Raw genomic sequence first — 15,802 nt, 5'->3', positions numbered from 1 at the left:
CATACATGTTTGGCATTATAATCACCTCCAGCAATAAATTTGTTGCCTAAAGCAGAAAACATGGATTCAAATTCGGTTTTTGTCCATCTTTCCCTTGGAGGCAGATATACAGCAGCTATTGTGACAGACCCCTCCGATGTTTGCAGCTGAGCTCTAGCTATCTGCCTGTCATTACTAGAGGTAGGTGGCAGGGGGCTATGACTTAAGGAAGATCTTATAATGACTGCAGAGCCTCCCCTACAGTTACCACTGGGGTGGAGGGCATGATAAGTCAGATAACCTGGCAGGTAGATGCGCTGACCATCGCGCATGTGTGTTTCTGTGGCAAGCATTATATCTATATTATGAGCATTGAGGAATAATCGAAGCTCTTCAGAACCTCTAATTAATCCCCGAGCGTTCCACAATCCGATTTTTAAGATTGGTTGCGTCATTTCGGCATCCGTGAAATAAGAACTTGGACCAGTTCTCTGAAAGCTTTGTTCGCTTCTACAGTTTCCTGTATAAGCTTAAATAGTTGGTCCATTCTGGAGTTGATGGCACGAATGGAGCTTTCTAGCGCAACGAATTTGTTGTTGAGGCTAGAGTCAAAGGGTGAGCATGCGTCACTCTGCAGAGATTTATTAGTTCTTGTTTGGACAATGTTGGGTCGGACAATGTCAGCATAGGAAATGTTGGTCCTTAATGCCTCACCTGATATGTATCCACGAGTGGAGCGCTGAGTGGGGTTGTTTGTGACAGGACTATCAGTCATCGGGAGCCTAGGCCTCGGCTTTAGTTTCTTATATTTTTCTGCTCTGACAGGGCAGACCTTGTCTGTAGAGGCATGATCACCTCCACAGTTTACGCACAAACATATGTCGCTTGTGCAGAGTGCTGAGCCGGTCATATGAGGACCACTACATTTACCACAAATAGGGGCCTGGAGACAGTAGTTCTTAGAGTGCCCAAAAATTTGGCATCTTTGACATTGTAATAGGTCTTTTCTACGGGAGGCACGTTCAACAGTGACTCTGTATCTGCCAAGTTGAGTTATTTTTAGGGCCTCTGCAACGTTCGGGCATTGTTTTAGGTTAATATAGAATAAATTTTGCCTAGTTTTGTAGTTTATTGTATTTTCATTATCTTCCTCATTGACCTGTATGTTCTTCCAGTCTGTCTTTTTGGGGCAGTATATTTAGCACCTCAAAGCCGTGCTCACTAAATGATTGTTCAATCTGTGATTTGGGAACATTAGCATGGATGCCTTTAAGCACTACTCTATAGGGTTTATCTTCCTTAAGTTGGTGATGCCAGAATTGACAGTTCAGCGTTGTTAGAGTTTTAACAGCTGCACGGAAAGCGTCGGAGTTTGTTGTATAGATTCTGGAAACACCAAACCTAGAGGTACGTATATTATAATTAGAGGAACCAATGCTCTGATTAAGGGCCTGTTCCAAGGAAAGCGGATCGCTTACACTCGGTACGCATATAGCTGGCGGCTTGTTTGATTTTGCGGGTTGTCCAACTACATGGGGGGCAGTCGGGTCATCATTGTCAGAGTCGGCATCCGACAGGTCTTGGTCCATAGTCTCCGCTTCATCAGCCAAAATCTCATAGCGATTGTCCCCCAAACGCGCGGCAGTGGATGTAGAGGCCGCCTCATTGGGAGGCACAGTGATCTGCCGCTTAGTTTTGCGGATCGGAGGGGGAGTGAGGATAGATAAAGGGGACTGAGTCACACCTTTGCGTTTCCTGTGGACATTACGATCTTGTGCTTGGAAGAGGCATTTTGTCAAATTGCTGTCAGTAGACATAGTTGGGTAAATGCTAGACGCTACGATTGCAGCTTCGGTGTATGTAGGAGTACAGACCACGCTAGCTTGGACATTGGTAATTGTGCAGGTTACACTAGTAGTGGTATTGCTGCTAATTGTCACCATCGATTTGGTGATCGTTGATTGTGTAGGCATACTTGCGAGGAAGGCAGATAAATCAGCACTTTTGGCACGGAGCTGGGAGCGTATTACTTCAGGGTCTGCACCAGCTACTTTTCTCATCTCCTCGAACTTATCACACCCATTTCTAGGTCGCGATTGAGCAGATGATTTCTCCATTATAACAACTGACTTTATACTTTCATATGTCGTATAATGCAATTGATATTCACTTCACACGTTAAGAAGTCTGTAAGGTAAGTTGGTGACAACCTCTCGCTTGCGCAGGTGCGCAGGGCGAGGGGCAAAACAAAGCACAGCTTAACACTTGTTAATTTTTGGCAAGATTCGCGATAAGAAACCGTCACCGCACTAGCAGTGACTAAAAATAGACCTCGTGTACAAGATAAGCACACAGGCAACGAAAATGTTTATCACTTGCGTGAGGTTTTTTGCCAATTGCGAGCACACGTCTTTACTCTACGAATGCGGGGGGGGAACTGCCAACGGAGAGCAGATCGAGTGAGATGGGAACCACGGCGAAAACACAATTAGAAACAGGAACTAGAAAAAGTCAAGGGTTAAATGCAAATCTCTAGTGAATTGAAAACATTAAAAATTTTGCGAATGGAGTGCACAAATAAATTTCAAATTGGTTTTTCGAAGTGAAATTTATAGCAGCATACTTTTCGACGCTTATTACGTTTTCAAATCCTCAAAAATTACATTTATTCCTTTAAATATGTAACAGAGGAACAGGCTACCAAAAAAAAAAAAAGTTTATAAAACGACAAGAATTCAAGAAACCTCAAGAGAAAGCAGGAGAAAAACAATTTAGATAGTATTTATAATCAAAGGGACAAGCCTAAAAAACTAAATATATAAATAGAGGCAGAGTTGAACGGATACAAAATAGATCTCAAAAAGGATCATGCGAAGAACAGTAGGAAAGATATATCAAAGTATAAGCAAATCGTAAAAGTTTGAATTGATCGCTAAAGCCGGGTATTAAAAGGATTTATAAATACCACTTAAGGAAAGTATAAAAAAAAGTCGGATAGAGATATTATTTTAAATTCGAGGAGCAACGGCATAATATGGCATAACATTTCAGTAGAATTTAAGTATAAGAAATAACAACTGGTTAGGAATCAAAACAGGGTCAGAAACTATAGATCAGAGTTAATTAATTAATGAGATATTATGTCATTTTCGTTAAGAAAGAGGTCAAGGACGGTACAGAGTAGAGAGAATAACATAACATTATAGAAGAGATATCTATTAAAACAAAAGCATAATGGAGTTGATTTCAAAAACGAGACTTTAAAGAGAAGCAGAGTATATAGATGTATGATTAGATCTGAAGCATTACCAGATGAATAAGTTCGTTTGAGGAAATGAGACGTAATGATGTTGAAACGAAAATGTAAAGTTGATCTAATCAGGAGAAGATATATTTGGCTAAACGGGGATACGTTTTATTTCACACCTCCCCTAAAACTAACTTTCAACCCAAACTTATAACGTTCTATCTATGGAATCGTAGTCTCCGTAGTATCCTACTCACATCGGCTATTTTAACGGCCTGTCCGTCCTTCTCCCATTTGGTTGCAATTTGCAAGGTCTCCGCTGTCTTTTGCTGTATGCTCTTCGAGTCATCCAATAATGTCAATTCATAGAATTCTTGTATATCTGAAATTAGAAAACATAATCCACAATTAATAGTGTTGCCATAAAACTTGTAAAAGCTAGTTTGTTTCTAAATTAAGTTTAATAAATTACTTAAGCCGTTGCAGAAAATGTGATAATAAAAATCTCACTAAATTTTTTTATCCCTTGAAAAGTGATCTAAATTTTTACTTTAGATATCCCAAATACAATCTGCACTAGTTCATTCTCTTGAACAACTTTTAAGATGATTTCAAATCACTACACAATTTTGTTTATTTTAGATTGTTGATTATTTTATAATTGTCGGAGGTCTGAACAGAGCAATTAATTTAACGTTTTGATTAAAAAATAAATTAAATAATACATTTTTATTAATCTTTAAAAGTAAGGTTGCAAAATATTAAGCATTATATAAGAAGTTACAAAGTTTGTTCTTTTAAATACTTAATTCCATTGAAAATTCATTATTTAAAGGGTGTGCAGTTTTAAGAAGTACCTTTTTTTAATTAAAAGTACTTATTTAAGATAAAATCCAACTATCAGTAAAATTGTAGATCGCAGACATTTTCTTAATTAATTAACTGAATATTGAAATATCCTGGTCCAATATTTTTTGTAAATAAGACTAACTTCAAATTATCATTCAAAATTATTGAAAAGATAGAATATTAAAAACTATCTTTTCGGAATTAATTTAACGCTGATTGAGTCCATATCTCATATAACCGATTTCTGTTAATCTCACAACAATGATGTTAAAAAATATCCTTCAAATATATTCTTTGTCTTCGTTCATTTAAGTCCATTGATTAATTCTGAAAGAAAGTAAAATATATTAGAAATTTTGTTACTTATAATCAAAAAAAAATCTCTTACCTCAGTGAAAGCAAATTTTGCAAGCTTTTATATATGATCACTCAGTGCCTTTGTTTATTTGCCCAGCTGCTGCTGTTTAATGTCGTTATATTAATGTATCCGGTCCAAAAGGCTTTAACTCGGTCTTCTTTCGATTGCCGTACTCAGCGAAAAATAAAAAAAACAATTCAAGCCCAGCAGATCTGAATGAATAAATCCTCCACACCAGTACAGATTTTGGATTGTGAAAACAAACAGGGAATAAAAGTGCCAATCGCAGTGCGGTTAATAAAGTTGAACACATTGACTAACGATAACGAGCAACTGAAGTGCAGCCGAACGAATAAACAAACGGCTCGAAGACGTTGCCGGGATTTTGTAGTTAAATACAATGAAGAAACACTGAAAAAAATGTGTCAAAAAGTTCCAATGCCCAGAAAAGAAAACTTTTTTTTTTTTAAATCATTTTGACCAGATATTTAATAAGAAAAAAATTAATTATTTATTTGTTCTTCAATTTTTTATTTTTAGTCCAGCCAAAAAAGGATAAATACTATTTTACTTTTATTTAAAAACGCATTAATAATTATCAAGAAAATTCTATTTCAATTTAATAAAATTTGCATTAACTTGTGGCGTGAAAAAAATATTCCCTAAATCCCAGTGCGGACCTAATAACCTCCAATTTATAATTTAACTGCCAACTTTAAATTCATAAATTATTTCAGTGCGGTATAGGCTTAAGTACTTAAATTATTACAGTGTCATAGAGGCATTGAACGACTTTTGCCAGAGAAGCGGAAATCAGAAACTGTCAGACTGCATCTCAAATGCACACATTTCAATGCAAACTGACGCCGCCAATGACAGCGGAAGGAGGTGGCGGAAAACGGGGGCGGAACGAGTGAGGGGGAGGCGTGGCAATACTCATATACCACACATACAACCATATGCCGCAGCCAATATGTTTCGCTTCAACAGCAGTCAAGTGGCCCAAATGGGGGAAACTGAAATCCAACTGAAGCTCGGAACCAAAAAAACTGGAAAAAATAAAATTGAAACGAAATCCATGGCGCCCATTTAATTTCCTGTGCCCGACAGCCCCAAAAAAGGAGAAAGAGAGACGGGCATACAAAAGGGGGAAAGAGAAAACAGGAGCATTGAATTCCATGCGGCATTGCTATCCCACCAATATTGCATGGAAAAGTACGCGCAGTCATTGAAAACTGTGTACATAAAGTACAGGGCTCACTGGGAAACTAATCATTTCAATTAAAAAACTAATTTTCTTCAAATTAACACTGAAATCAAACAAAAAAACATTCCCTAAAACGTTGATGTTATTTGCTTTTATTTATTTTATTTCTATTTATTTAAATAAATATTTATATTTTAAATTTATAATTTAAATAAATGCTAAAATCTTAAAAATACACACAATTTCGTTTTTTTTCAGAGAGACTACTGTATGTGCACATAAGCGTCGTAATTTTTGTTGCGTTATGCAATCGATTTGGCCACTTGAACTTAAAATGAGTTATCGAACGCCCCGGAATGCTTCCTGTAAATGGCTTCCTAAGCATTGTTATTTTTCCCTCCATTATTGTTCCTTCAATTTGTGTTCTGCTTTGTTTCCCTCGGTTTTAATTTGTATTTTTTTTGTTTTGCCCACATTTTTTAGCTTGGCTCAGCTGAATGCCAATGCCGATGAAAAAAGAGATGCTAAGCTTCAGGTTACGCCATCTCTCGTTTTATCTCGCTGTGGGGAATTCCAGGAAATCGATAAGACCCCTCTTAAAAGTATCCACATTATATCTGCATATGTATTCAAATAGATACAGTTGCAGTGAAAATAATAGTTGCTTTTTGGTTGAATTTTTTTCCCTTGCCCACTTTACATACGTGATTGTGAAAAACAATATAAATGAATATTTAAACTATATTAAATATGAACATTTTTAAATGCATTATTAATTACAATTAAAATTACATACATATATTAATGGAAAAATAAATGTTTAAGACTTAATTAAATCTGTTTCTGTGAATTCGTGCTATTATATTAACCGCGATTGTACTACTCGAATATGTATATGTAAATGTAAGTATGCTGCAGATGATTCGAATTCTAGGCCAATTAAATTGGGATTTTGGCCCGCACATGGCTCTTCATGACCTTTTACACCCCTGTACAACCCCTGGCGAGTCCTTATCTTTATCCTGAGTGCCAATTGATCTGCCTGTATGCCACTGAAAACTAAAACTATAAATAAAAATCAACTCAGGGACAAAACCTTTGAAACAGTAAGTTTTTTTTTTTAGGTTTTAATCCAGGCTCTAGAGATGGTTCTAAAATGTATAACTCATCCGCAGAGTTGTCTCAATTTTTTATATTAAAAAAATATGTGAGTATTAGCTTTAAATTTTTTTAAGGGCAATAATTTTACATATTAATAATGTTAGATGAATTTTTTGCCATTAGAAATATTTATTATTTGTAAAATACAATTAAGTCAGTCTCAGTGTCATACAAGCATAACAGATTCAATGCAAATATTTCCAACAAATTCGGAAGGGAGATGGGAAGAAAGAGAGAGAAAGTGAGAGAGAGAGAGAGAGAGAGAGAGAGAGACAGACAGAGACTGAAACCTAGCCTCAAGTTTAACATTATACCTGAAACACCCACGTGTTTCGTGTGTCGGGATGTGGCTAATACCTTGTTAATTATTTCACAAGCACACACACCTCGAAATCTGTGGGGTGAACCATTGTAGCTGTTTAAATTCAAGGCTATTATCTCACCATTATGAAATTTACATTTCGACGTAATATATTTGAGAAAATAAGATATTCATTTGATTAAAATGACACATTTGTATAGAAAAATCAAGAGCAGGTGAACAGAAAAAAAAAATTAACCAATTTTTTATCATCAAAAGAAGGTAAGTCAATAAAATATCTATTTAAAACCAAGCTGTTTTTTTTTTATTTCTGTGGTATTGGTAAACGATATACCGCTACTGCCCTATCCCTATGTATTAAACATGTCGAATCATGTCGTATTGAGGTGTGACCATACGGCCATTAGAATCTAGGTCCAGCCCAATGCTTAGCCATATAAAAGCTTCTGTTTCCTAACGTGTCACGTGTTTGGCTTGTTTGCATTTGGGTTTGTGTGTGCTTGTTAGCCGTTTAACATTTCTGACACGCTAAGCGAAGCCACTGAAACTGTAACGGTAACGGTAACAGGAGAAGAGGAAGAGCTCCGAAGCAACGGGATAGAAGGTAGAAGAAGAAGAGGAGGAGGAGGAGGAGAAGAAGGAGGACTCTAGCGAAACGAAACGAAAAGGATTATGCAACTGCCACTGACAGCGGGCAACACATTTTGCACCCAGGGGGCCAATAGAAAGGGACGGGGGCACACAGAGCGAGAGGGCCATAGGGGGCTAGAAAGAGATGGGGGGTGCGGCATTGGGCAGAACTTTTGCAAATTATACAACAGGCGAACCCCGCAAAACAGACAGCTGCAGACCAACCGCCCGTCTCAAAATGGATGAACGTATTATGGACGGGGACCGAGATGGGGAGTGATGGAGCTAGAATAATATTCAAGCAGCGAGTTCAACCAATAGTGCTGCAAAAAATCTAATAAACAATTGGGAGCTAATCTAAAATAAAAAAAACAGCCTTTGAAAAACACATGTTCACCGAATACATACTGCTTTTATTAAAAATAAATGGATCCAACTGAAATAAGAAAAAAACTTAAAGCTGCACTACACATTGTATTAATCTAGGCTTTATAAATATATCCCAAGTTTCGTGTTAAAGAATATTTTTTTTAGAAATATGCACTAAACAATTTAAATTAATCTAGCTAAATTAGATCCTAAGATTACGATGTTTGTAATAAAACATATTTTTCGTGGTAAAAATTGTTTTTGAAATTTTTTTTTTTTTTTTTTGAAGAGGTTTTTATTTTTTACAGCCAAGACTACAAAACACGAAGTTAATCAATCAGCCTTATTATTGATCTTTTTAAACAAGGCTGAATTAGTCGCATACCTATTAGACGCCTGCTGTTTTCAGCTGTTTCTATTGCTGCGCTGCTTGGGCTGTTTGACCCAAATCCTATGCAATATTATCGTTTTGCTGTCGCTGTTGTTGATATTCCCTTTGTTGCTGTTTGTGTTGCTGCTTGTCAAGTGAAAATAATTTCCAGCAAGAAGAACAGAAACAGACCAAAAATCGATTGGCGATAGGCAACAGTACAGATAAGAACTACATTTCAAGGATCTTTCCTGCTCATTAAACACTTTTTACACCATCTTGGCAGAAAGTTTGCAACTTTGTTCGCGTTAAAAGTTTCCGAATCAATAGGTGAAAATGAGCGTGGTTAACTTTCATTTTGTATTGAGCTTGCTTGAACTTATTTACTAGAACCCTTAATTTGTATTTTTTTTTACTCACCTAACAGCGCTTGAAACAAGCGAGATTTAAATATGCGTATAACGCGTTCGATTGCAATACGCAGCGCCCGATCCTGCGGCTCCGAAAGTCTCGCGTGATAGTCCTCGAGCAGCTCCAAAGCCCGATGAGCTTCTGCAAAATAAATAAGATAATTATTATTAATATAAATTGATAATTGTTTGCTTTAGTTCCATAACAAAAAATAACTTCTTTTAATCGTATAAGGTCCAGTAAATTTACATCATTCGATAAACATTTGGTTCCGCAGTTTCGCGTTTTGTCTTAAATATTATTAGTGCACTTATTTTGTTCATATTTGTCCTTTCCTTTTCTTAACTGCTCACTTTTCCTGTAATTATGCTGCTACGCTTTATTATAATCTAATGAATTCTTATTAGTTGGTCCCTAAGAAACTAATGTATGGCTATTTATGTTTTTTCTTGTTGACCATCAGAAATTAATTATTACAATGCTTATTATTAATTGCATTATAGGCGGTTGTAATTAGTTATATTATAGATATTTAAATTGATTCCTATCCTAAATATTTTCTATATCTTTTTAAAGAGTGGTTTGAAAGTGTACAATGTAAATAAACAGAATGGCTTGAAAGCCTATAATTAAGGCGTACTTTGTATATCCGCAATCCGCTCTTCCTCATCCTGGCTGATCTCCAGACCGGCTTGTCCGAAAACCGTTGACCAGAAGCCCCGCTCGAAACCCTTTTCCGAACCCTGCTCCGAGCCACTCTCTCCCGTCGATTCCTGGATATGGGACCTCTGTTTGGGCTTTGGTTTTGGCTTGCTTTTCGCCTTAATCTGCAGTTCCGACTGCGATTTCTCGAGACTTTCCCGCTCGAGGGTCTCAATCATGGTGCGAAAGCGACTCAGTTCCATTCGCAAGCCCTCGGAACTGTGCCGACTTGATGAGGAGACGGAAAGTCCGGATATTCCGGATAGAAGGCGACAACGAGCAGCGCCCGAGGAGGAGGAGGAAGGGCCTTCCCACTCATCTCGCGAGGCATCACTCTCGGACTTCTCGAAATATCCAGACTCGACGTCTGGCGTTCGAACCATTGAAGTGGAGGAGAGCATGTGTCCGTATTCCAAAAGATCCTGAGCGGAATAGAAGCATTCGACGGATTCGCGGACACTATCGCGTAGGGAAGAAGGACACTTCTGGGGTTCGGGATCGGGATCGGTTGCCGGTTCCACTTCCGGTTCGTTTTCCATATCCCCAACTTTAATGGCAATTGCCCGGTTGGTATCATCGATTTGTTCAACCACTTCTACGGCTTCTGCCGACGACTGAACCAAAACCACCAATGGTGGCTGGTCGTCTGCTCGAATCTGAGCCTTCTTCTGCGGCAGCAAAGACTCCTCTTCGGGCTCCTCTTCATCGTCCGCCGGAGAAGAGTCCTCCTCCTCGTCGTCATTGTCATGGAACGACTTGTCGTCGCTACTCAGCAGCCCCTCGTTGGGATCGCTGCTCTTCTCCCGTTCCGAATCCGTATCAGAGTCCATTTTCTCAACCAGCAATGGGACCTCTCTTCGGGTCCAAGTACCGCGCTAAACTGGCCCGACTTTTGAGCTCTATAATGCCATAGTTCGGGGGCTGCTGCCGCCGATAAATCAATAAAGATTGACGCTTTTTAAACATTTTTCTCTATTTCTTGGCCCTAGTTATTCCCTTTTATGTTTCAGCAATTCCTGTTGTCTCCCCGAGTACAACATTGGATTATCAAGAAGAAAAAAGACCAACATTTTTTAAATATCTTCTTAAATAATTTAGAATTTGAATACCATTTAAGTGTCTTCTTACATTATTCTTTAAAATTCCCATAATGCTTACAATTCCCAGATGATTTTTACAAAAATCTATGCTATGGCCAATAAGTTAAAGCTTTATATTTTTTTAAAATAGATTTATCTAAAAGTAAACCATTTAAAAGTGTTCAGTGCGGCCATATCCCTTTATGTATTTAATAGACTTAGTATGACCATATTTGTTTGATAAAATAATGAAGAAACAAAATATACTTTTTCGATTCAACAAATTTGCTTAGTATAGTTTTGGTACCCTTTCGGAGAGGTCAGAGGTCAAGCCCTATGCTGCCGTTGATTGTCATTCGTCCGACGTTTGCCAAAAAATTAAACACATAATTTATTATTATAATCGAGTCGCATTATGGCCACACACACACACACACCCTAAAATATATTTAAACCAACAATGTATCTGTGTCCGTAGTTTGATGTCCCCAGCACGCGTCAAACGCCGACGATGACCTTCACTGACAATTTGCGAGGCTGCTGGCATCCCAGACCGTTTTCCCATTTTCCGTCTTTTACAGCTTTTATTTCGCTCTTCTTTTTGTTTTTCTTCTTTTTTTTTTGGTCATTTCAGTTGACCAAATATGATGTTTATGTGACATAATCAAATAAAATTCTTTGTCGGAAATATATTCAGTTTGTTTTAGAGGTTCTAAAACAGTAGGATATATTCCTTTTGCCCAGAAACGAAAAAGTTTTTCAGTAAAACAACAAACTTTTGGCACCAACAGAGTTAAATGATCTACTAAAATTGCAATTGAAAAACTAATACCAAATTGTGCATATAGTCTAAAACTTGCCAAACAAATTAGTGATCTGTAATGTGGCAGTGTGCAACTGAAAAAAATACTTGTGTTAATAAAAATATTTTTCAAAATATAACAAAAATACTCAATTATACTCCCCATTGATTTTGTTATTTGAGCTACTGAAACATTATTTTTTAGCAGTAACAATCCCATAGGCAGTTTTTTATTTACATAAGATCTTAAAGTCACATATGATTAATTATTATCTGGGATGGTTTTAAGTCTCAATAAACTCCAGTGACTTGGGAAGTCATATAAGTCGTATCGAATAATAAATAGTTTTTAACAATGTTTGTACAATGCTGTAAGCTTATTTTGTAGTTACTCTAACCTACTCTCTGAACTGTACACAGTTTTTTCAGTACCGCCATTCATAAGGCAGCCAATTAAATTGACTTTCAGGTAATGCTCAAGAGCCATATATAGTGCACAAAAAAACCAACAAAAAAATAAATAAAAAATGGGGGAATAAAAGTGCAATTTTTTGCTTACCTTGCTTTTTCACTGGCATTCTGTGAGCGGTGTTTCTGCTACTATTTATGGTGGTGCTGGTGGAAATGGCAGCGGAAATGGCGGTGGTGCAGCAGCTTTGAGTGTGGTTCAACGCCGCCGAACTCGGAAAAGCGTGGGTCGCAATTTTGAGAATTTACTGGAGTCGCTTTCGAGTAGAAATATGCGGGAAAATCGCTTTGGGTTTTCGTCCTTTAGTTCTGCGGGCACATGTATATATATATATATATAGATATATATATATATTATATATATTTTTCCGTATATGGTAGAATATAGAGTATTTTATGTACAAATTATGTCGTTTTGGCTTTCTAACAAAGTTGGAGATTTGTTTAATTTTTGCGCTTTCAGTTTTTTTGGGGCAGTTTTGTGGTTACATTGACGTGTGCGTTTTCTCTCGAGTTCTTTGCGAATTTCACATTTCAGTGGCACCTCCTGTACTTCCGGTTCTATAGCATTTATATTTCACTTAAAATTCGGCTATCATCGAAATGTCGTTCTTTCTTCTTCACAACACAACACCAACACAAAAAAACTCTAATCGTTTTTCTCTCTTTTTTAATTCACTTTATTCTGTTCTATATTCCATCCAACATCTAGAAGTCGAAAAACAAAATAGAACGGTTGAAAAACTATGCTTCTTCGGATTTAGTTATCAAAACAAATATTGTTGTATAATCACAAAACAAAAATTACGAAAATGGCAGCCACACACTTTTGCAGTTAAATACGCTTCCAATTGCAACGAAAAGTGTACAGTGTTCACTCGTTAAGTGTTTATTTGAAGTGCATTTTATATTTTTCATGGAAATTTAATGACAATTTTTGAAACACATTTTAGTGATAAATAAATAAGATCTTTTTATATTTATATTTATTAGAAAAAGATCTTTCATAACTAAATTAACTTAATTAAATGTAATGTCCTATAGATTTTTATATTTTTTAATGATTTGGAAAATATAACCGGCAAACAATTAAATTTCAAAGGCAAATTAAAAGTTTGAATACTTTTATTCGACTCGAGTTTTAAAGAATTTCGAAATAATAGAGTTGATTAATAAAATATTTTCAAAAGTTTTCCATCCGAGCTTCCCTAGCTGTTTTTCGGAATGACCACTGTACTTAATTTTTTTTCAGACACTCATATTTGGGAAATAAGAAAAAATTGAAAAGGCAGAAACAAATCGCGTCGCGGCGATGTCGAAATTCTCGTCTGGTCGTTTGTTTCACGATCGCTATTGTCGAGGTGAATTTATTTACATATTTTCGCCAGTCTGTGTGAGTGCTGGCTGCTTTTTTGCTATTTCAGCTAAATGTTTTTCTGTGCAGTTGCTCTAGATTCACTTGAAAAAAAAAATGGTGAAGCACATACAAAAAAATTCATTGGAGGAGGTAGAGTTGAAATGTCAAAGTTGGGTTCTTTTCGTTTCGTTTTGTTTGTTTTTTTTTGGCTTTTGCTCTGGCTTTGGCTTGATAACTTGTTACATTGGCCAGGTCGAAATTCCGAAATTCCGCACACCCGCACCGCACACAGACACACGTCCAACTGAGGCAATAACGGTGCTCTGCTTTTGGCCCTCGGCCGCCCTCTCTCCCTCTCTCTTTGCCCCCTTTCTCTCACCCACCGAGAATGAGAATCCCGAGCGTTTCACAGTCGTCGGTCGACGGACCAACAATTAGTGTTTGCATATACACCAGATACCAGAGACCCAAAGACCAGAGACGAGATATATATCTATCCGCCAGCGTCAAATGCCTTTGTTGCTCCTTTCAAAAGTTGCCAACGCGAGATAATCAGAAATAACTAAAGCACCATTCGCTTTACTTTTAGTCAATATTTAGCCAAACAAGTAAAAGTTGTTTTTTTTATATCATTATACAATATCTAAAAGGTTTTACTTTTCTCCTCGAAAAAATCGTTGGCATAGCTGAGAGACAACTGTGTTTTTTGCCTGCTTATTTATTTAAATTGTTTTTTGTTTAATGTTTTTGTTTAAAAACTATAGTTTGAATTTAATAGGAAATATCTAAACCTTAAGGTATTGGCCAAGTATTAACTGATAAATAAATAAATTAAGCTTTGCCTAAAACAAACCAAAATAATTAGTGTGTGCAAATATATTAGATGAAATGCAAAATTAAATTACTTCTTGCCATATAAATATTGATTCATTTGATTAAATATATTCCTACCAGCTTTATTTTATATAAAAAAAATAAATAAGAACATTTATTAACATAACATTTTTCCCCTTGGTTTTGCTGCTTTAAAAAGATGCCAATTATATGTTTATGCAAAAAGTCTATTCAATATGACCTATATATTTTCCCATAATTTCATAACAAAAAATACTGCAAAATAACCTAAATTATTGAACTATAAAACTTTTGTTTACACAGATAATAAATAAACAATCCGCACAATACAGAATCAGTTAGGGTAGTCCCGAAATTGAAATTTAACATTAAACCAAATCAAAATAAATTATTCGTTAAATGTTTTATATTATGTAAACAACTTTCATTATAAATAGGATTTTAGTGTTATTTGAAAACGTGCTTGAAAAGAAGGAGAATTATGATGTTTTTGAGCTTTTTATTGGTCATGATTTGTTGAAGGACCAAAAATAACTAGTTTTCAGATAAGTTTAAGGCGTCCATTTGCTATGCAAGTAAACAAGAAATATTCCTGAAAATGGCTTTTTACAAACAAGAAATGCTATTTGGCTGGTATGAATTATTTAATAAATTTCCACAAATAGCAGGAGAATGTCTAAACCGACAATCCCAACTGCCAGGAACCCATTATTTAGACTGAAAAGACGGTATCCTTGGGTCTCTATTAAAATGAAGCCCTGATAGGCTTCACTTTGATTAATGTTGTGTACGTCAGTGACGCGAATTACTTGAAAAACAATTGAAGAACTAGACGGGTCAATACACAACGTCAAGAAAGGCCAGACGAAAGGGGAGAGGGCGATGAAGAAAGTGGAGAAAGAGGGAGGCCCAAACAGAGCTAACGACTGGAAACTAGGAAACGCGCATCGAGAAAGACAGCAACAATAATAACACTAATAATAATAACAACACGGGTAACGATGGCTGGGTTCAATCACCTTTGGGAATTACGTACCGGTTATTACGGTTATTATTATTATTATCCGACCCGCACAGTTTTCAACCGTTGTACATATATTAAAGCCTACACACGAACAAAAAGTATATACTTCAAGTGGTTATGCCCTTTAAAATATTTTATTTGTGTGAGTTTAAGATCAATTCTGTTTTAGTTTTTCTATTTCAAAAATAATATTTTGCATAGTTCAATTTATCTTGTTAAATAGTATCAAAGCAGCCCAATCTCAAGGTTATTTTTAAATGGGCGTCCCTGTATTTTCTGTGTACCTACGCTTTGTTTGATTTTGTGTGTGAGTTAGATTTCTATAGATTTAATTTATGTGCGTCATTTGTTTCCTATTTTTAATGTCTTTTGGCCGCTTAGAGCACTTTTTTTCAGCCGCACACACGTCGAATAATTGATATGCACACTCCTACACACGCACATCTGTGTACAATTGTATTGCCTATTTTTATGGTCCCCAAGTCCTTGTTGGTGGACACGTGTGTGAGAATGTTAGATACAGTGATCGTTGACAAATGCGGTGAGCGGAAAATGTATTTAAATCATCAAATATAATATTTAATCATTGAATAATACAATATAACAGTTAAA

At 36.3% G+C, this 15,802-nt stretch overlaps 1 protein-coding gene across 32 annotated transcripts in view; it reads right to left on the bottom strand.

Moving 5' to 3' along the window:
• Positions 1–15,802, bottom strand: part of LOC128261161 (disks large 1 tumor suppressor protein) — a 49,714-nt gene that overhangs the window by 32,483 nt on the left and 1,429 nt on the right. For 16 of the 32 annotated variants that reach the window (XR_008268229.1, XR_008268231.1, XR_008268230.1 and 13 more), the window contains exons 1-3: positions 9,544–10,477; positions 8,913–9,044; positions 3,484–3,608 (exon numbers count right to left, since the gene is read on the bottom strand). Coding sequence is in view for 29 of the 32 variants with exons in the window: in XM_052994662.1 (XP_052850622.1) it covers positions 3,484–3,608; positions 8,913–9,044; positions 9,544–10,435 (1,149 nt within the window). In the remaining 3 variants the exon portion in view is untranslated. Of the gene's footprint in view, positions 1–3,483; positions 3,609–8,912; positions 9,045–9,543; positions 10,478–12,045; positions 12,663–13,441; positions 13,626–15,802 lie in introns of those variants that run through there. The other 16 variants (XM_052994666.1, XM_052994667.1, XM_052994671.1 and 13 more) reach the window with 10 other exon arrangements.

The sequence above is a fragment of the Drosophila gunungcola genome (assembly GCF_025200985.1).
Source record: "Drosophila gunungcola strain Sukarami chromosome X unlocalized genomic scaffold, Dgunungcola_SK_2 000056F, whole genome shotgun sequence".
NCBI lineage: Eukaryota > Metazoa > Arthropoda > Insecta > Diptera > Drosophilidae > Drosophila > Drosophila gunungcola.
Note: the sequence above shows the minus strand (reverse complement) of the source record. Positions and strands in the feature narration are given on the sequence as shown.